The sequence below is a fragment of the Microtus pennsylvanicus genome, chromosome 2, assembly GCF_037038515.1.
Source record: "Microtus pennsylvanicus isolate mMicPen1 chromosome 2, mMicPen1.hap1, whole genome shotgun sequence".
Lineage (NCBI taxonomy): Eukaryota > Metazoa > Chordata > Mammalia > Rodentia > Cricetidae > Microtus > Microtus pennsylvanicus.
In genome coordinates this window covers 12,054,548-12,074,451 of record NC_134580.1, presented here as the reverse complement: position 1 = coordinate 12,074,451, position 19,904 = coordinate 12,054,548, and the positions used below count along the sequence as shown (strand labels likewise).

The following is a 19,904-nucleotide window of genomic DNA, read 5'->3' as shown; positions in this document are numbered from 1 at the left end:
AGGGAAGAGCAGCTTGTTCAGAGTGCAGAAATGAGGATGAGCACATAACCAGAGCTAGAGCATAGAATGACCATTGCTCTTCATAACCAGGCAGATCTAGGAGCTTTGCATATACCGAGGAAGACCTAGAGCCAAGGAAAAGGGAAGAGTGTGGCTGAAGGCTGGTCAGACTAGGTTCGAGATGTGAAGGGAAGGTTGCAGAGATCTGAGGATTAGATGCAGCTTGGAAGGAGGGTATGTCTGGGAATTCATAAGGAAGGCAGATGTAGAAGAAGCAGCGGGCTGCGTTCCTGCCACCCGGCTCCCGGCCGCCTGGCTAGCTTATGCCCCGAAATAATAACACACAAACTGTATTCATTTAAACACTGCCTGGCCCATTAGTTTCTATCCTCTTACTGGCTAACTCTCACATCTTGATTAACCCATTTCTAATAATCTGTGTAGCACCACGAGCTGGTGGCTTACCGGGAAAGAATCAGCATGTCTGACCTGGCAGCCGGCTCCATGGCATCTGCCCTAGAGAGGAGAGGCATGGCGTCTGCTTAACTTCCCTTCTTCCCAACATTCTGTTCTGTTTACTCCACCTACCTAATTTTCTGTCCTATCAAAGGGCCAAGGCAGTTTCTTTATTAACCAATGAAATCAACAGATAGACAAATGACCTTCCCACATCAGGTAGACATTAGAGAGAGGCAGTTGTCCTGTGACCACACCAATAGCAAGCCTTGATAGCAAAGGTCACAAGAGCTAGGTTTGACAGGACAGTGTCTTTTAGCTAAGAAGAGAGCATATGTCTTAATATCCAGTGTCATGTCCTGGTAGCCCTCCTCTTCTGCTGTGAGGCGGTCCTATCTCAGTGGGTCAATGAGAAGGTCACACAGACATGAGTTTGTCAGAGCACTTTCTAATCTGATGTGCCTTACTAGTACAGAGAGAGCTTTTACTTCGAAGATCCCCGAGTCACAGGAATTAAATACCAGCTGGCATCTTGTCATTGAGAAGTTCCTGGGGGCTGGACTTCTAAAATCCCCTTGGCCACTGCTCTAAAAGTGATGGCGCAGGGCCCATGTTTCAGCCTGAGTCTATAGGAGCAGATGAGGGGGTTCACAGCAGGCTTTGTCTCAACAGTTGGCAGGTGGGAGTGCTGAGCAGATTACCTACCTGATACCCTTGCCGTACTTGATAAGGCTTGGCATCCCTTTGGATTGTGTGATGGCATTCCTGCTTTGTGAATAAGGAGCCAAGATCAACGAGGACAAACACTATGCTGCTCTCTAATGTGAGAGCAGGGATTGACTCCAGAGCCTGCATTAATGTTTTCAAAACCTTCACTCCTAGCAAGGGGAAATGTCATCTCCATAAGGGTCTGTGACTCAAGTAGCCCACAGCCCACTGGGGGTCAGGAACTGAGGAACTTTTGGAACAGCCTCAGGTGAGAGATCAGCACCTCCATGGAGTGGGTACTTGAGCTCAAGAAGCATAAGGCCTGGGGAATGCTTAAAGCCCTTGTTAGGATCACAGGGAATCTGCTGCCCAGGAAGGTGTTTAGAAGAAAAGTAAAGCACATGCGTGCATGTGTGCATGTCTGTCTTTCTATGTAAAGGAAGGAGAGAAGCCTTGTTGTTTTTCACCATACAGAGATAGGTTCTTCTGCTCAGTACAGTGCTTTCTCAGAACAGACCTAGAGTATGAGAGGTCTAACTTAGAAAGTGTCAGTTAAGGAGACAGACACTTGTAGTGACTTCCCTTTTGGAATTCACTCTCCCTAGGTGGTCTCAGAGCCTGAATGATCCGTGTAGCCCTAGAATGCTGGAGGGGATGCCAGCTAACAACAGCTGTTGCTCACAGACTTCCTTCCTGGCTAGGCAGGAAATGTATCTTGCAGTGTTTGTCAGAGAGGAGGATCACACCAGGGGTACAGCATTTCTGAGGGGCCATTGGGAACTTTGTACATCTCTGCTAGTGGATTTTCTCAATAGTGATGACCCTGCTTGGTCCCTGCTTAATGTTGTGGACAGGACATAGCCTCAGTATAATCAAGTGGGAAGAGGGGAATGCAGTAAGAGGAACGTCTGTGGTTCTCCAAAGGCTTCTAGAAGCTTTGTGCTTTGAAGGCTCCTGCTCCTCAGTACTGAGTGAGGGTTTATGATCCAGGGCTCCTACACAGTGCTTCCAGTTTAGAGCACAGGATAGTGCTAAAAATGTCAGGCTGTAGCCAGAGGGTCTGTATGTTCTTGCATAAGTGACCTTTCCTTTCTTTATAGAGGACCCAGCTTGACCATTTTTCATAAAAGAGCAAGGAACCAGATGCCAAGAGATGGGCAGAAATGGGAATGGGGCCCAAATGTGGGTGGAACCTGCCTCAGGAAGTCAGTAAAAGTTCCCAGAAGAGTAGTCTCCTTAGGATGTACAGAAAGGGGTGTCTGAGTCCTGGGGTAGATGGAGTAGATTTGTTGCCCAATGTAAGAAGACAGGGAAGTTGTTCCAGTGGCTTGGGTGTTTGCCTGAAAGTGTGTGCGCATTTGTGTAGAGCAAAAGTAGTTTCAGGCAGACCAATAACTGTCTTCAGCTCTCATAGCCTCATGATGTAAAACCTTGTGACAAATCAGTGATTAGACTCTAGTTCCTCACTTCATCCTGGAAGGTACCCGTCAGCAGCACACACGGGCACTTGACCACTCAGGTAGTCAGTGCTTGTCGCTCTGTGTAATACATGAGAAACAACTTGAAGGAGGAACAGTTTGTGTTTGTTCAGTCTCAGAGGCTTTAGGAAGGTCTACCTGGCTCTGTTCTGTACTTTCTAGGGGCAAATAAGAACACCATGATAGTGGGAGCATGTGGTAGAGAAGGCTGCTTACCTCTGGCAGGCAGAAACAGCACAGAAAGGAAGGATCGAGAGACAAGACAGATCCATCAGAGACATGGTCTCTGAGACTTACTTCTTCAAACTGGGCCCTGTCTCCCAATAATCCATTCAGCTGTGAAGTTTTTGATGAAGTTAGAGCCCTTATAAGCCAGTCAGTATCCCGTCTGAATGTTGGTTTGACCATCTCTCGCCCATATCTACCTGTTTGGACTTGACTCCAGTGAGAGACAAAGCAGGCTTAGAGAGAGTGACTAGCCATGGAGAATAACAGGGAGTTCCCGGATGGAGAATGCTAGGCTCAGAACTCCGGCTTCCATATTTGGAATCTGGGAGGCCTGAGAAGCAACGGGGCACCGTGGTTAAACAGAGGTGGGATGGAAGCAAACCTCTGTCTGTGCCAATTTCAACATAGACCAAGGACAAGTATGAGAAGGCCCTGAAGGAGCTTGATCAGACTACACCTCAGTACATGGAGAACATGGAGCAGGTGTTCGAGCAGTGCCAGCAGTTTGAAGAGAAGCGCCTGCGCTTCTTCCGGGAGGTTCTACTGGAGGTTCAGAAGCACCTGGACCTGTCCAATGTGGCTAGGTAAGTTTCCCTGAGGCGAAAAAAAAGAGAGAAAAAAATTCCATCCATGTGAGACACGGGGAGGCTGGTATTGAATAGACTCAGGTGTTGCATAGCAGCCTTGGGGGTTGGGACAGTCACCCTGAGGGCTTTTCACACAACTTTCTGAATGCTCAGAGGACCTATTTGTAGAGCTTAAGAAGGCTTAAGCAGGGCAGGCATGTTGGGCTTTATGTTGCTAGCTCAAAATGGGTCTGGGCAGCAAGGGAAACTGTTCCGGTACCACAGCCAAGACCAGCATTCTGAAAATCCACCTGGGCTGGTGCAGCATTGGCCAGGCCTCAAGTCTTCTGCCCCCAGGACAGTCCCTTGTAGACGTCTCATCCCTGCTGCCAGCTTGACCATTGACATCTTGGTGACTGTAGGTCCTGGGGAGGCCAGAACGGAAAGACACTCCAGTTTGACTTATGACATGGTGTGCCTGCATCAGGAGAGACCCAGAAAGCAGGACAGATGATGGGATAGAAATCTACTTCCTTCATCCATCTGACAGAATCGTTGAGAAATGAATGTCAAGTTAAAGCTTGTTGTCAGCAGAAAGTGACATCCCCTTTGTCTCTTCTAAAAAGATGGTGAAGTCATGGCTGCTCTGCTGTTATTTCGTCTCTGTGACATCCTACAAAGTAGGCAGAACTGAGCTGAGGAGGAAACTGAGCTGCTACACAGTTTTTATGGGACAGGAAAAGAGACAGGGCTTCTGTGTGTGAGGTACCTTCCACTGTGTTTGTACTTGGCTGTGGCAAAGGCCTGAATCAGCACAGCCTGTCTCTGTTCCAAGGCACGGGGAGAGGGATGATACACGATGTAGTCACTCCTAGGGCTGCTGTAACAGAATCTGGGCTGCATGGCAGACAACAAGGGAAGCTCGCCACTCAGTTCTAGAAGACACAAGTCAAAAACCAAGGTGTGGCCACACTCCCCCTGAAGGCTAGAAGTGCCTCTTCTAGCTTGTGGGGTCTGCCACAGTCCTCAGCTTTCCAGACAGCTGCCCACTTCTCTCCAGTCCTCTGGCCATCTTCCCCTGACTATCCAGAGTAGATTTCTCCTCCTTTATAAGGGCTGCTGTCCTTATAAAGGGGCCGCTTTACTGAACCTGCTTTAAGTTGTTTTCAGCAAAGGTCACTCCCCAAGGTTAAGACTTCAGTCATTGTTTTTGGAGAATGCAATTCAATCCCTAGATATTCTGCACTGAAGGAAATTGAGGCTCAGAAAAAGTAAAGACCCACCTATGTAGATAGTAAGTGACCTATCTATCAGGTCCAGCCAAGACCGTGTTCTTGCCCCAGGAGGCCGGACCAGGCCTTGTAGTTCTGCCCTCCTCCCATACTACCTTTCACTTGGGGAGGGAAACCTCCAGCTCTCCTGAGAGCAATGGAAGAGGGGACATTCTGACATTCTCCTCTAATGGCTTCTTCCTCAACATGACCTGAGCCAGTGGGACTGCGCAGTTGCTACCCACATAGCACTCCCAGGATCCGACGCAGGGCAAGTCTCAGTGTGCCACCTGGTTTGGTGTGAAACTTGTTGGTGGGTCCCAGGTTCTTGAGGATGGTGTCTGCATCTGTACATGTGACAGCCCAGGAATGGCATTCCTGTGTCTGGGAAACAGATTTGTGCAGACTGCAGAGACCATCATGCAGGCTGTGAGAATGATGGTTGGGCCCTGCCTTTTGTAGAGCTGCCTTTTTGTCTCTGATTTAGCTACAAAACCATTTACCGAGAGCTGGAACAGAACATCAAAGCAGCTGATGCCGTAGAGGACCTTAGGTGGTTCCGAGCCAACCATGGGCCAGGCATGGCCATGAACTGGCCACAGTTTGAGGTAAGGAGGTTTTGTACGCCTGTAACTCTGCCCACCTGGGAAGTGACCGTTACCCCTCTAGTTGAGCTTTGAATGTTGCTCTCACTTCCTACTTTGTCTATGCAGTAGTCATGACTGGAGCAGTGTCTAGTGTCCCAGTGCTGTATCTGAAGTCCTCAGCTGCTCTCACTCACCATTGGCGTCCCCTCTTGTCCCAGACAAAAACTTGTGTTTACCCCCCAGCCAACGTATCCAGGAACTGAAGTGCCCAATCTGTCCCTCAGGCCAAATGTTGGACCACAGGTGAAGGCGTAAGGCACAAACAATGCCACACCAGTTTGGAATTATGATTAATAGGGTGGTATTTATTTAAAGGGGAAAAAACTTATAGATCACCGTCCCAGACAACAGCCCCCTGCGCAACCAGGAAGGGAGTCTAGTTGCCAGAAGCGGAGCAGGAAATGAAGAGAGAGAGGAAAGGGAAGTGGCCGCTTTTTTAAAGGGAGAGAGACCACGCCCCAATGGGCTGGTATCTCAGCAGCTATAGGCTGGAGGAGCAGAGGACCTCCCGCAACACACAGGTGCTGCCAATATCCCTGAGGTTTTCTCCTTGTCTATTTTTTGGTGGCTTTTTCCTGCCTTAGGTTGTAAATCCACGAAGCTTGTCTCAAAGTTAGTTTGCCTATTCTCCCATTTTGTGGGCCTTAGTGCTGCAGTATCTTTATGTTACAAAATCCAAAGGTCTGTGTATCTTTAGGCTAGGGTTTGATCACCAGGCCCACCCAGCTCCCTGACAGCTGTGTAAAATTGGCCAGAAGCCCCTCAAGCCATGTTCTCTGAAGGAAGGCATTCTCTCCTCATTTACTTGGTGTGGTGTGAGCCCTGACCTTGCAACTGCTAGTAGGAGTCTTCCAAGCTGGGCACATGCCTCTAGGGTGGCTGTGGCTTCTCTGGCCTGATAGTAGCCACAGCCTAGACTGCATCTGTCCTTACCCCTTAGCAGCAGTGGGACTTGGGCAAGCAACTACCCCTTTGTGTGGCTTAGTTTTTCCATGTTAAAGTATGAATAGCAACCTGGGGTTATTGAAAGTCATAGCCTGATCTGTGTTGGATTATCACATAGACCTAGGCTCCCTGCAAGTTCCTCAGCCCTTTTTGACCAGTATTTGTCCTCACCCCCACTCTAACATTTTTTAGAAATTCATATGATTTTTCCAAATTGCATCCCCTGCATCTGTCTATTGGACAAGAGGCTGCAGACGGTGAGGGTCCCTAGGAGACACTTGAGTCCAGGATCTTTTCTCTTAGGCATGGCCATAGAGGAAACAGCTCTTCTAGTGGCACAGCCCTGGGAAGAAGTATGCTGAGTGATACCTGAGGTATAGCTCCTACTCAGCTTCAGTCTGCTTGTTGCTGTAGAGTGGCACAGGATACTTTCCTGCTCCTTCCAGGGTGGCTACTATTTCAAAGAGGGCAGCAGTGAGGAAGATGGGGCTAATTGTCCTCCTGGAGAGAGTACCCTGGCTAGAGTCTGTGGACCACTCTGTGGTCCCTGGCTGGGGAACCAACCCTCCTGTGTTCCTTGTGTTCACGTTGATAGTTGTTGCTGGGTTGTCTCTGACTTTCTCTAATGAAGTTGTTTTCATTTTTCATGCCACAAGGATGAAGTAAGTTTCTGTTTTATGATTAACTTATAGATTGCCAAGCTCTCTGCTGCATGTTGTCAGCCCACTTAATCCGTAGAGGCCCCAGTTCTATGGGCAGAGAGGGTGACATTAGTCCTTTCTTCCAAAGGTTCTGGCACTGATCCCACCAGTTCCCAAGAGCTGCCTTGTGAGAGTCCACTCATATTCAGAGGTCACTGGAGAACTTGAGATTCCATCTGAGTTCTTATCCCACTATTTCTATCAGTACACCCATTAATAGATAAGGTGACTTGGATTGAGGTCAGTGGCCCAAGGCTATGAGCCACTCTTTATGGACCTTAATCTCTCTTGACCTCTCTATTTTCCCACCTGACAAATCAAAAGGTTGGTTTAATGTAGCTAAAATGCCCTGTGACCTTGATATTTTGTAAGATGGAACAAAGCTGTACACTAAGGCAAATTGGATTTAAAATTTTAAATTTAAAGTATGTGTGTGGTGGCGGGGAGTGGGGGGAAGGGTTCGGGGGAGTGCCACAAGTTAACTTTGTAGAGTTGGTTTTTCCCCTTCCATCTTTACATGGATTCTGGAGATAGAAATTGAGCTGTTACTCTTTCAAGGCAAATACTTTTCTGTTTCACCTGATCAGCCATCTCACGGGGTTATAATCACACTTGTTTGATAAATGGAGATGGGGTGTAAGGAGAAATTATTAAGTGCATAAATCCACAGGATTTTTCTGGAAAATCAAGACCTAGCCCCCTTTTCACCTATATTTTTCAACAGTTGGTGAAAGTCCCTTGTTAGGAAAACAGAAAACCTGTGGGGACACAAACCCTCTGTTTCTCTGCTAGCTGCCAGCATGCCACTCTGATTAAACATGATTAAAGGTCCCCTTTGGAGACCTGAGCATTCAGTGCCCACCTGTCAGTCTCATTTGCTGTGCCATAGCCACCTAGCCTCTGGTTTCATTTGTAGTTCTGGCTTCAGTTTTCCTATGTGGCAGGCATTCTCAGGACCCTTCAGAGAGCATAAATGGAAAAGATCCTTGATCCTCAAAGACTAAGCTGTGTCCCTTATTCAGGCTTCCCACCGGGTTGGCTTGCCTGCATGAGAGGCTCGAGTCCCCCAGAGCCCATGGCATGGTGGGGTGATAGCTCCTAAGAGCCGTGGTGAGTAGGGAATGGATTAGAAGGCTCTTCAGGACAGTAAGCATTATCAGCCATGGTTGTATGTTTCAGTGGTGTGTGTGTGTGTGTGTGTGTGTGTTGCTAGGGATAGAATCCATGACCATACGGATTACCTGTATGCTAGGCAGGCACTCTACTACTGAACTACCTCCCTAGCCTCAGACCTGGTTCTCTTGTCACTGTCATGTCCTATAAAGTCTGTTATTTCCTGTCAGGGTCCTGTGGTTAAATGGGTACTGATTTTCATAGCCTTTAGGCCCAAGAGGCAGTTTGAGGTTTGCTGGGAAACAGGAGAGCAGAGGTCACAAGACTGAATGTTACTAATAGCTCAAGGTGGGCAGCTGCTGGCTCAGCAGATATTTTGGACCACTATGCTTTCCCAGAAATGAGCCTCCCATTTCTTTCCCGTGGCCTGCTGCTTGCCTAGGAGTGGTCTGCAGATCTGAATCGAACTCTCAGCCGGAGAGAGAAGAAGAAGGCTGCTGATGGTGTCACCCTAATGGGGATCAACCAGACAGGGGACCAGTCTGGGCAGAACAAGCCTGAAAGGTGAGCGTCAGGCATAGCTCCAGTCCAAAACTGACCATCTGAGATCTGCTGGTCCTGGGATGCCACCAGCTTGAACACTTGGATGATTTCACATGGGACGGAGACCCCAAGAACAAATATTCTGGGAACTCTGAGCTCTGGGTGAAGCATCTCTCGATTCTCTTTCTGCTCGTTGCTGGAGTTCCTGAAAGATCTAGAGAATGCCTTTTGCTCATTGTGCCTGTCCTGGTAAGGGAGATGCCAGTGTTAACTGCTTGTTTTCATGTCCATGGTGCAGCCCTGGATGGAAACAGCAGATAGAGACACGATGCCAGTGGCTTCATCCTGTTGGGACTGCTGTATTCAGGTGCCAGTAGATGTAGGACAATGGGGAGTGCTTACATGTCCCCTTACTTAGTGATAGTTATTTCTGAATAGGTTTGGGGTGTAACTCAGCAGCAGATCATTTGTCAGGCAAGCAAAGGCCCTGGGTTCAGTTCCAGCATCATGAACAGAACACTCCCTTGTCCTCAAGACAGAAATCTCTGACTTCATTGTCTAAAAAGACTTGTGGATAAGAGGAGTACCAACTGTTGTTGTTAGAACATTCTGCAGAGTATGTGCTGTAGAACTTGGCTAGAGGCCTCTGTTCTGTGCTTAGGTAATCGTCACCATAGCTCAGGTTTTAGTTAATAAATAGGCTTAGAGTATAACTAAGGCACTAAGCACACTACAATCCCAGGCTCCCCAGTCACACATGGCTGGCCCTGCTCAGCTGCTGTGTTTGAAGTCTGTGAGAGCTCTATCTTGAGGGCTCAGCCTCAGAACCAAACCATTTTCTTCAGTGTGCTCAGTGCTAGGGGTAGGAAGGAAGGAACTGGGACTCAGAGGAGATCCTGTGGAGAATGCACTAGTTAGTGCACAGCACCAAGTCCCTCAGAAAAGTCAGCTAGAATGAGGAGCCCAGGAGGGCAAGAGGGGTCAGGTGGTATCCAGCACACTGCCAGCCAAGGTCACTCTGGTATCTGAGGGGTTTTCCACCATCCCGTGGTGGCTCTGGGGTGGTAGCTGCTCAGGTTTAATGCTGCCCAAAGCCCTGGTCACTGGTGTGGGTGGCAGTTGTAGCTGAGGGAGCCAGTACATCAGCCCAGGGTGACTCTGTACATTTTTCTTGTAATGTCTCCCTGATAGTGCTCTACACTCTGCAGCCCCAACAGCCCGCTCCCTAGCATCTAGTGTCTCTCTGGTTAACACTAAGCTGGGAGATAGTTGGCAAAGTTACAAGGAAGGTTTGACACCAGAGCACTAGAGGGCCTTGTGTGCAAAAAAGTTTAGTGCTGACCGTGGAAACTCCAGCACCAGGGAGCTGCCATTGGCCTAGTTAGTAGTTAAAAGGAGCACTGGAGAGCTGGGGGGAGGGGGGGCACTACCCCATGAATACAGTCCTTCTAGGGCTACTGCTTCCTAGGAGCTCCTCCATCAATTTTTCCTACTGACTAAGCCCTATGTGGGAATGAGGGGATGGGAGACTTGGAGAAACCCTGAGCCCGGAAGTACTTGTGCACCTGTGGTAGACTTATAGATGATCGCAGTATAGTGACACATCGAAATATAGCCACATGTCCTACTAAAATAATCTGTTAGTCACACAGCACCCTCCTTATCAGATGAGGGAGGCTCTGCTATAACTCTAGAGAGACTGTCACTATCTTCTGCAGCTGGAGTCACCAGGGCCCCCAGTGGGCCCCACACTGTGATCCCTGAAAGCTCTCTTTCTCCCCCATAGCAACCTTAGTGTCCCGAGCAACCCTGCCCAGTCCACGCAGTTACAGCCCAGCTACAACCCCTTCGAGGATGAGGACGACACGGGCAGCACCGTCAGTGAGAAGGAGGACATTAAGGCCAAAAAGTTGGTGAACACACACTTCGCTCTGACTTCCACCTCGCTTTCTGTGTGTCTCCTTTCTCTTCTATCCAGGGGTCTCGTGGGGTCTCACCCCTCAGCACTTCAGCAATGCATAAGTCCTGCAGGACCTGGGCACCTGCCCTCTGCATTCCAGACCTGCTGGGACAGTCAGGCCTCTCCACCTCTCTGGGAGGGCACAGCTAACACTCTTTGGTTGCTTTTCCTCTGTCCTTTGTTAACCCTTTAAGGCCCGAGCAGCACTATTACAGGAAGACAGACAGGCAGTCTAAGCCGGGGGACCTGCTGAAGGGGGTCGAGGTCTACCTGCAGGCATTACTCTGGGGTTTTGGCAGCTCCCCAGCTTCTCTAGGGCCCAGGATGAGTGTGGATGGCATGAAGGCTCAGGGTCCTGCTGTACCTGCCATTGGGGCAGGAATTCTGGGTGGGGACCTCATATCCTCCCTCAGTCCCGTGCGTGCTGAGAGCCTCATGTGCTCTCTGTTGCAGTGTCAGCAGCTATGAGAAGACTCAGAATTACCCTACTGACTGGTCTGACGATGAGTCCAATAACCCTTTCTCGTCCACGGATGCCAACGGGGACTCTAACCCATTTGACGAGGATACTACCTCAGGAACAGAAGTGCGAGTTCGGGCCCTCTATGACTACGAGGGGCAGGAACACGATGAGCTGAGCTTCAAGGCTGGTAGGTGACGTTCCCAGGTACCCACCCTGGTGTCTTTTCTTCTCAAAGTCTTGTAAAGTTCCTTCTAGTTTCATGTGTGGGTCTTAACTACAGTACCTTCCCCCTGCCAGGTCTTCACACAACCCTTGTCCCAACAGGGAGATGATAGTGTGTTGTTCATGTTGGGGCCAGTTGAAGGCTGTCTGACTTGTGCTTTGTTAGCCATTGCCCTTCACTGTCTGCTAGCTTTTATAGGTATCTGTGTGCTGTTAATTATATTAATATCTCTGTGTTTTGATGTTTATATGGTTAACTTGTCTCTTTGCCATGGCAGAGGGTTAACTATCAAAGCCACCAAACTATAGCTACAGTCCCTCTTGGATACTTACCTTATTGTTAGCTCGTTGTCTCTGGTTTTCTAGGCAGAATCTTCTTGCAAGAAGCCATGCTTGCAATTTGGCCTGTCATTAGAAGCAAGATTATAAGAAAGGACAATAGTGACTTAAGTGTGTCCTTCAAAGCCTTTAGGGTCTAGTCAGAATGCCATCCTTGATCCAGAACTCTGTCCCTCCTCTTAGCCGTGTACCTTGGGTATCTCATGCTCCCTACTAGTCCTCCCATTTATCCTCTTCACTACTGTAGACTTTGCTGTGCTAATCTTTTTAGCCCCTTGCCTGTATCCTCACTGTGAGCCAAGACAGTTTTCCCTTCACTCATGCTTTCTGCATTCTGGGCACCTTGTGTGTTAGCACTCAGGCCTTGGTGGTCTTTTCATCTGTGGATGGAAGTATCTAGGGAGAAGATCCAGGACTCTGCCAGGCCAGCAGTAGCTCAAGAAGAAGAACCTCAGGGCCAGAGGATACTTTGAACCACCACACAAAATGAAAACATGGGGACATGTTGCTAAGCAAGGCAGCCTGGAGCACACAGGATAGGTGCAAGGCTGGTGCTATTGCCACCTGGATTGCTAGTTGCTCCAGGATTACTTTGAGAGCTGCCATTTTCAGATCACAGTGGTCTCTGGAACAAAAGCAACGAGTACAGTTTAGTAGTGAAATATCCATGGTCTTGTCCCACCTTCAGGAGGCTCCCTGACCCTCTACCCTGGAGAACCTCTGAGGATTCTTGTAGAAGCATGTTCTATATCCACACAGGATTTGGATGCATAGGTGACTTTCTGTGGTCAGTGTCACCCACCCTGTCACTAAGGCTACCCTCTTTTTGTCTTGCAGGAGATGAGCTGACCAAGATAGAGGATGAAGATGAACAGGGTTGGTGCAAGGGACGCTTGGACAGCGGCCAGGTTGGCCTATACCCAGCCAACTATGTCGAGGCGATCCAGTGACAGGCCATGCATGGGCAGGCTGGCGGAGAGATGGAAGTGGGCAATTTAGGAGCTCCGTTAGCCTTGACCTGTGCAGTGATACCTCTAGCGCCCCCAGCAGCCATGTAGGCATCCACTCCACCTGCAAAAGATGATGGTTCTGTTGTTCTTGGCTTCCTGGTGTGGTTTGAAGGCAGATGAGCTGGTGATTTCACTGGGGACTTGGCCCCTTTCCAAGCACATCTGGGCAGATCTAGGCACAGGAAAACACGGTCCAACAGTAAAAGCCAAGCCCCTCCCTATCCCTACCAGCTCTCTGTATCATGGATCTGCACCTTCTTGCCCTTGCCTCTCTTGAGTCAATGATGGATCACACTGATTCTTGTTCCACTGATTGTTTTCTCTGATGAGTCCCTACCTGCAAGTTCAGTGAACAGACTTCAACGCCATTTTCTGAGTAAAGAGTTTGAGGTTTTAATTTAAAGGCAATGTACAGTTACACTTTTTTATATGCTCTTCCAGTCATGTAAATTATGGCCTAGATTGATCTGAGATGTTCTCCATGTAAGGTGTCTTCAATTCTCTGCATTGTCCAGATGTGGGGTTGCTGCAGCAGGGATCAATGGCAGTGCCAGTTCCAGGGGTAGTGTTATGCAGCATTCCCCAGCATCACCATATTTAGAAATTACTTTCACTGTATTCTTGCTTCAGTTTTTCAAGTTAACAGTTTATTAGTGATTTGGAAAGTTAAAAGAAGACTAACTTTTCAGAGCAGCTGCATCTATAGATTAAGATGCTTTACATTAGACTCATGTCTTGATGTATATCTGTGTATATTATTTGATATCAGAGGATCTATAAAGTTCACCTACTGTTGAAATGAGAGTTGGTGGCTTCTGACAGCAGGTATTGTCAACTGCTTGAAGCCCATGACATTGAGGCACAGGCATGGCTGGCCGACAGCCTCCTTTCAGTTAAGATGTGGCTCTGGCCTCTGAGTGGAGGCTGCTGAGAAGACTAATTCTCCCTGGCCAGAGCTCCAGCTCCTAGGTCTTTGCAGTCGTCACAGGCTGCACAGTCCCTGTGCCACTCACTGGAGAGTTAGAGGGTTTTCTACCCCCAGCACACATCCCTGTGGGTACCCTTATTCTCAAGTCCAGTGGGACTGTCCTGAGCCCCAGGGATAAGCTCAGGGAGGGCCTTTATTTTGTTAGCTCAGACAGTGGGCAGTGTTGCCGTGAGTGCCCTGTCGCACTGTGGATGTTTGTCATGACAGCTTATCAGCAGAAATCCTTGTTCCTAAGCTATAGTCCTTAACTTTTAGAAATTCCTTTAAATGTATAGTATTTTAGAACAACAACAACAAAAAAATCAATAAACAGTTGATCTTGTGCGTTTGACAGGCCCTTTGCTTTGCATCCACCCTCATGTTCACACAGCTGATAGACGAGACCTGTCTCCTTTGGGTCTCACCAACTGGAACTGGGCAAGATCGAGTACACAGGACCCCTTCTCAGGGCCACGTCTCAGCGTTCCTGCCACCAGAGACTGAGGACTTGAGGCACCTTAGGCACCTGTGTGGAGGGCATTCTGGTGCCACTCTCTCCCCTGACCTAACAAAAAGACCAGCAACCACTCTTCCCCATACCTGTGTGTACCTACTATGTGTTGACCCCTGTGTGCCACTGTTTTGTTTTCTCCCAATAACTGTTCTCTGGGTGTAATGTGATCAGTGCAGGTCCCTTCCCAGCTGGTGCTAGGTGCACAGAGAACCTCTAAGAATCCTGTCTTCTATTGGGATCAACTGAGGAAATAAAGCTGGACTTGGTAGCCCTGATCAGTCTAGATAGAAAGTCCTTGTCATGGTTATGATCACATAGGCTGAGGACCAGGACCCATCACTACCCTTGGCTGCCCTTTCCCTAGCTCCCAGGTTGGGATCCCCTTGGCCTCCCATAGCCCCTGCACTGGATCAGAGCTGTTACTACTCTTGAAGAGCACTAGGGCCCCAAGCTGACTCTAGGTAGAATGTAGGGAGCCCCAAACCCTACCTGGGCAGGAGCTCCATGGGAGCTAACAAGAAAACTCTTTATCTGCCCAGCTCTGCTCCTCCCTATTGTAATATAAACATGGTCCAGTGACCTGTTGGGTTGGGTCCTGCTACAGCCAGAGCAAAAGCACTGGTCCTCAAAGGTCTCTGCAGATTGACGACAGCTATTTGGGACCATGAGCTTTGGCTTGGCCTACCCTGCCCTAAGAAGCTCATGTGGCTGGGTTATACCAGGCTATTGGGGAAGCCTATAGGGGACTGCTCATAACTCATAAGGATGGGTAAAGAAGGTTTGTAAAAGACCCCATGGTTCAAGGGCAAACAGGCCACATGAGAGGAAGGTGAGACTTGCTCATGGACACAACAAACGCACGGCATATGAATCAGGTTGCCTCTCCTGCTGGGAAAGGAGATGAACTCATTTATCCACGAAGTAGTTATTCACAAATATACACACCCAGCATTTATTTTTTTTGCTTTTTCTTTGGGTTTTTTTTTTTTTTTTGAGACAGGGTTTCTCTGTGGTTTTGGAGCCTGTCCTGGAACTAGCTCTTGTAGACCTGGCTGGTCTCGAACTCACAGAGATCCGCCTGCCTCTGCCTCCCGAGTGCTGGGATTAAAGGCGTGCGCCACCACCGCCCGGCCCACCCCGCATTTATTGAGTACCTACTGTGTACTAGGCTTTAATAGCCCAAGTATAGAACAACCAGTGGGTACCCTTGGGAAGATGCCAAATCAGCCCTATACTGGGGGAATGTCCCTGGTCATAGATGATTCTGGAAGTCTCCAGATATTAAGACAAGCAGATGAGGCAAAGCACTTCTGGTCCTTACACTGTTTCCCCCCAATTTCAGTACCAAGCATCCCGAGTCCTTTGTCCCCTCACCACTCTCCCATTAGGAGATCAAGCTGGACTGCAGACAGACAATACCTTGACCCTGGCAAGTACCTGAGCCTCATTTCTGTAAAGCGTCATCCGTTAGGATGACTGGGTGCCAGGCTGGCTCCCTGGGTAACACCTGCTCTTTGAGCTGCCTATTTTACCGCCATCACCTCTGCATAGGTCAAACACTCTCCCCCTTGCTCTGTTGCACAAGACCTTGCCCAGAGCTGTTGTCTGAGGTTTTCTGTCCTGCCTGGTTCCCACAGTCATTAGTCCCAAAGAAATCACACAGAGGTCTACAGTTATTCTAGTATATATGTTAGCCACGTGGCTCAGTACCTTTTTCAGTAGCATAGTCACATCTTGCTTCTGTGTCTGGATAGGACTGCAGAGGGAACTTCCCTCTTCCCAGAATTCTCCTGTTCTCATTGACCTGCCTCTACTTCCTATGTAGTTGTCATGCCTATACTTCCTGCCTGGCTATTGGCCAATCAGTGTTTATTTAAAACGTAATTGAAAGAATATAGACACTTGTTCCCGTACCATAGAGCTTTTTGGGAGACAGGGCAGTTCTATGCCTCCCAATCCATTTTCCACATACCTACAGGAGGGAGACAGAGGCCCCTTTCTGGACCCTGGGCACCCATATAAATGGGTGGGTAGCGACTTCTCAGACATACCTGTGTGGTCCTCCCTCTAGTAGAAATAGGCAGAAGGGCCCTGGGGCCAGGATGGAACCAGACCCAAATTAACCACATTGGAAAGAACCAGAGCCAAGATAGAGATGGCTACAAAACACTGCAGGCTGTACCAGGCCGAGCTCAATCTGGCCTAGCCTGTGAGTACCAGACTCAGGGCCAGAACACCACCACTACAGGATACATATGTCTCTGATGCCTGTTTTCTGACATCCTGCCACAGTGATGGTTTTTCAGAAGGGGATATTGGCAAAGGTGAGGGCAAAGGAAGCTCTTAGGATTAGTGCCCTTATAAAGGAGGCCCGAGAGGTCCTGTGAGGACACAGCTAGGAAGCACCATCTAGGAAGTGGCTGGGATTTGCTGTCGGGTATAACAGGATCCTGTGCCCAAGCATGAATCCTAATCACCTGAGCCCTTGCAGAAAGCTCTGGAGTTCCCTGAGCCTTGCTTTGCTTGTCACTAGGATGGAGCATTAGGAGTAGACATCTGTATCTCACTCCATGTGATACCCTATCCTAAACTCTTACATCTACTGACTCGTTTCATTTTCATGGCAGCCCAGCACACTAGGTAGTGTTAGCTTTATTGTATTGATAAGGAGACTGGATCACCGGGAAGCAACTTGACCAAAGTATAAAAGCTGCCACCCAACAGTAAGCTTCAGATCAGGCATGATAGCCCAGGCTCCTTCAAGCTAGACTGTATTGTTGGCCTGGTAGCACCTGCCTCGGAGGACACAGTACTCGGCCCCTTGCCTGTATGCACTGGTTCCCATGGCAATCGGAGCCTGGCATGGCGGGGGCATAGCTTTAATCTCAGGAGGCAGAGACAGGGGGATCTCTCCGAGTTTGAGGCAAACCTGATCTACGTGGTGAATTCTAGATACGTAGTGAGGCCCTGTCTGGAAAAAAAAAAGTCGCCCAGCTAGGCCAAGAGGCCCCAATTGCAGAGCCATCTGATTTGAAACGCCTCTCCTCTCTACAGCCCGTCAGTACAACTCTCCCCTTGCTGCCCCTGCCAGTCAAAATAGAGAACTCTCAAGTTTTCCCATCTTCCTAGTCAACTTCTTTATACCCTCACTTCCTGGAAATTACTACTGTTTCTTGAACATGGTCTTATCTATGTAGCCCAGGCTAGCCTCAACCTCAGAAACAGTCCTCCTGCCTCAGCTTCCTCACAGGCATGAGCTGCCATGCCCAGCATGTATTGACCTATTTTCTCTTTATAGTTCTTGCCATTTCCAAAATGTATTATGAGTAGGATCATATAAAAGGTAGCCTTTGGGGATGGAGACACGGGTTGAGAGGACTGGAGCTAAGATGTCCAGAGCTCCCAGAACATAACAGGTAGGTGTGGTGTCCCACCTACAGGTATTCAAACCTCGGAAGGCAGAGGCAGAATCCTTCCTCTGAGCAAGGTAGGAACACGGTGACTAGCTGGACTAGAACTGTCAAAATGCCCTAAGTTTGGTTGAGAGACCCTGCCTCAAAGAATAAGGAGAAGAGCAATTGGGGAAGATTCCTGATGTTAATGTTGGGCCTCCACATGCACATATATTCAAAGACAACCAATCTGCACGTGTGCATGCACTCACGTGTGAGCCTGCATACACATGTATACTACATATTTATGAAAAAGAAAACTGGTCTTCTTTCCATGTTATTATTTTGAGATTCACACATGTAGTTTTGTGTGCTAGTGCTTTGTTCCTTCTTATGGATAACTATAACTATGCATAAGAAACTTCCATTGAAAAACAGATTTATTCATCCAGTTGAAGGCTATTTGGTTTGTTTTAGTATTTGAGGATAAATACATCTATTGTACGCACTTAAGGACAGAATTTGGGGTCTTGGAAAATGGTTCAGTGGATAAAGCATTTGTTCTGCAAGCACGAAGACCTGAGTTGAGATCCCCAGCACCTATATAAATGTTGGATAGACATAGCAGCCTGCCTATAATTTCAGTGTTCAGACAGTGAAGACAGCAGATCCAGGGAGCAGGCTGCTAGCTAGACTTGCCGTTGGGAGCTCTAGGTTCAAAGCAGAGGCCCTGCCTCCATGAAAAGATGGGGAGTTATTAGGGAAATGCCCCGAGCTACCATAACCAAGTGTGCACGCATGCACTCACATGCCAAGGAAAAGTACTGGGTTTTCTGTCAGTGTTTTATGTCGATTATTTTTTGCCTCAAATTACAAATATACTAATGAAGCTATTCTGTTCATACCATTAAGAGGTAATGGTGTTAGTTTCTAATGTGTTTTTTTTTAATCCAGCAACCAATCACTAAATTTGTTTATTTGTTGAGTTTTTCAAGATGGGTTTTTCAAGTGTAGCCTTGGCTGTTCTGGAACTCACTCTGTGGACCAGGCTGACCTCAAACTCAGAGACCCGCCTGCCTCTGCCTCCGGAGTGCTGGGATTAAAGGCGTGCACCACCACTGCCTGGCAAATCACTGTATTTTTCTGTGTCTTAAGAGTGCACCACCTGAGATACAGAGGTTAACAGCCAAACGAGGCGGCTCATAATTCAGTGAGTTTATTTCCCAATGTGTCTGACCCACACAGGAGTTCCTGTGGTCTCTGTCAACATTCGTCCCTGGTAGTGTCTTCCCGAGGATCCAGTCTATAACTGGACACATTCACCTTTCATTCTGGTGGCGGTTGGACCAACTGGTCACTGAACAGGCTGAGTGAGTCTTCCGTTTTCTGAAGTGGAAACGGGGGGGGGGGGGCGGCATAGGCTGCTGGAAACTGCTCTCCAGCGCTAAACCTTTATATGTATTGTCAAACTCTGTCTGTCCTTGGGCATGACACAGGCTATTGCTGTCTTAGTCCCGGGTGAAGGGGAGAGGGCTGAGCAACCCCATGAGCTGGTCCACAAGAGGCCTGTGTGCAGCTGACAAAGTGGCTCCCCAGACCTCTCCCAACTTCTCAGAGCCCATTAAGCACAGTCTCTTCCAGGGGCTGGGGCAGCAGTCTGTGATTACTGGGGGTGCTGCCCATAATTGCTCACTTGCTGTGAGATAATTTTGTACCCTCCACCACCACCACCACCGTGCTCCTGTCAGTGACCCTAATTGAAGTCATTGGTTTGGTCTGCTAGGTTTGGGTGAAGCTTGGGTCTGATGTTGTGTCTAGTCATGTTGTCATCGTAACACGTGTCTCTAGGAAGAGTTAAGAGAGCGGTGCAGATGTGCAAAGGGCACCTCTAGAGAAGAAAATGCTGGAAGCAGCCAGCTGAACTGGGGCTGCCACTGGGCAGTGCTGAACTTGCCTCTCAAACCTGTTTTACTGCTACGGCAGCACCCTACCTGAGGCCACGTTTTTCAACTACCCTGTACTCACCCTGGTAAGAGGCACCTGCTCCAGAGTTCCAATCTTCAGGCTACCTGTATTGTGTAAGGCTGGGATGGAGCCCCAAGAGCCAGGTGAGCTTGGGGGTGCTGGGAAGTTGGCTCATGGTTTAAGAAAGCTTACTACTCTTCCAGAGGACCTGAGTTCCTTTTCACTAGCTCCAGGAGTCCCAGGGTACACACATGCATACACACAGACATGTATAATTAATGTTTCATTGAGTATATCAGCCACATTCCAGAGACTGTACCCATGCCTGGGAGTAGTTAACAGAAAACAGTAGCCAACAGGAAACAAACTCAATAGCATTTTTGTGGATCTTGGGTGGGTTGTTTTCTTTTCCAAGA

General features: G+C 48.5%; 1 protein-coding gene across 4 annotated transcripts in view; it reads left to right on the top strand.

Moving 5' to 3' along the window:
- Positions 1–14,406, top strand: part of Pacsin2 (protein kinase C and casein kinase substrate in neurons 2) — a 95,870-nt gene extending 81,464 nt beyond the window's left edge. For 3 of the 4 annotated variants that reach the window (XM_075960163.1, XM_075960164.1, XM_075960165.1), the window contains exons 6-11: positions 3,279–3,454; positions 5,195–5,315; positions 8,556–8,677; positions 10,443–10,565; positions 11,070–11,266; positions 12,478–14,406. In XM_075960163.1, coding sequence (XP_075816278.1) covers positions 3,279–3,454; positions 5,195–5,315; positions 8,556–8,677; positions 10,443–10,565; positions 11,070–11,266; positions 12,478–12,590 — 852 coding nt within the window. In that variant the 3' untranslated portion in view covers positions 12,591–14,406. The remainder of the gene's footprint in view (positions 1–3,278; positions 3,455–5,194; positions 5,316–8,555; positions 8,678–10,442; positions 10,566–11,069; positions 11,267–12,477) is intronic. The other variant, XM_075960166.1, reaches the window with a different exon arrangement.
- The last annotated feature ends 5,498 nt before the right edge of the window (positions 14,407–19,904 follow it).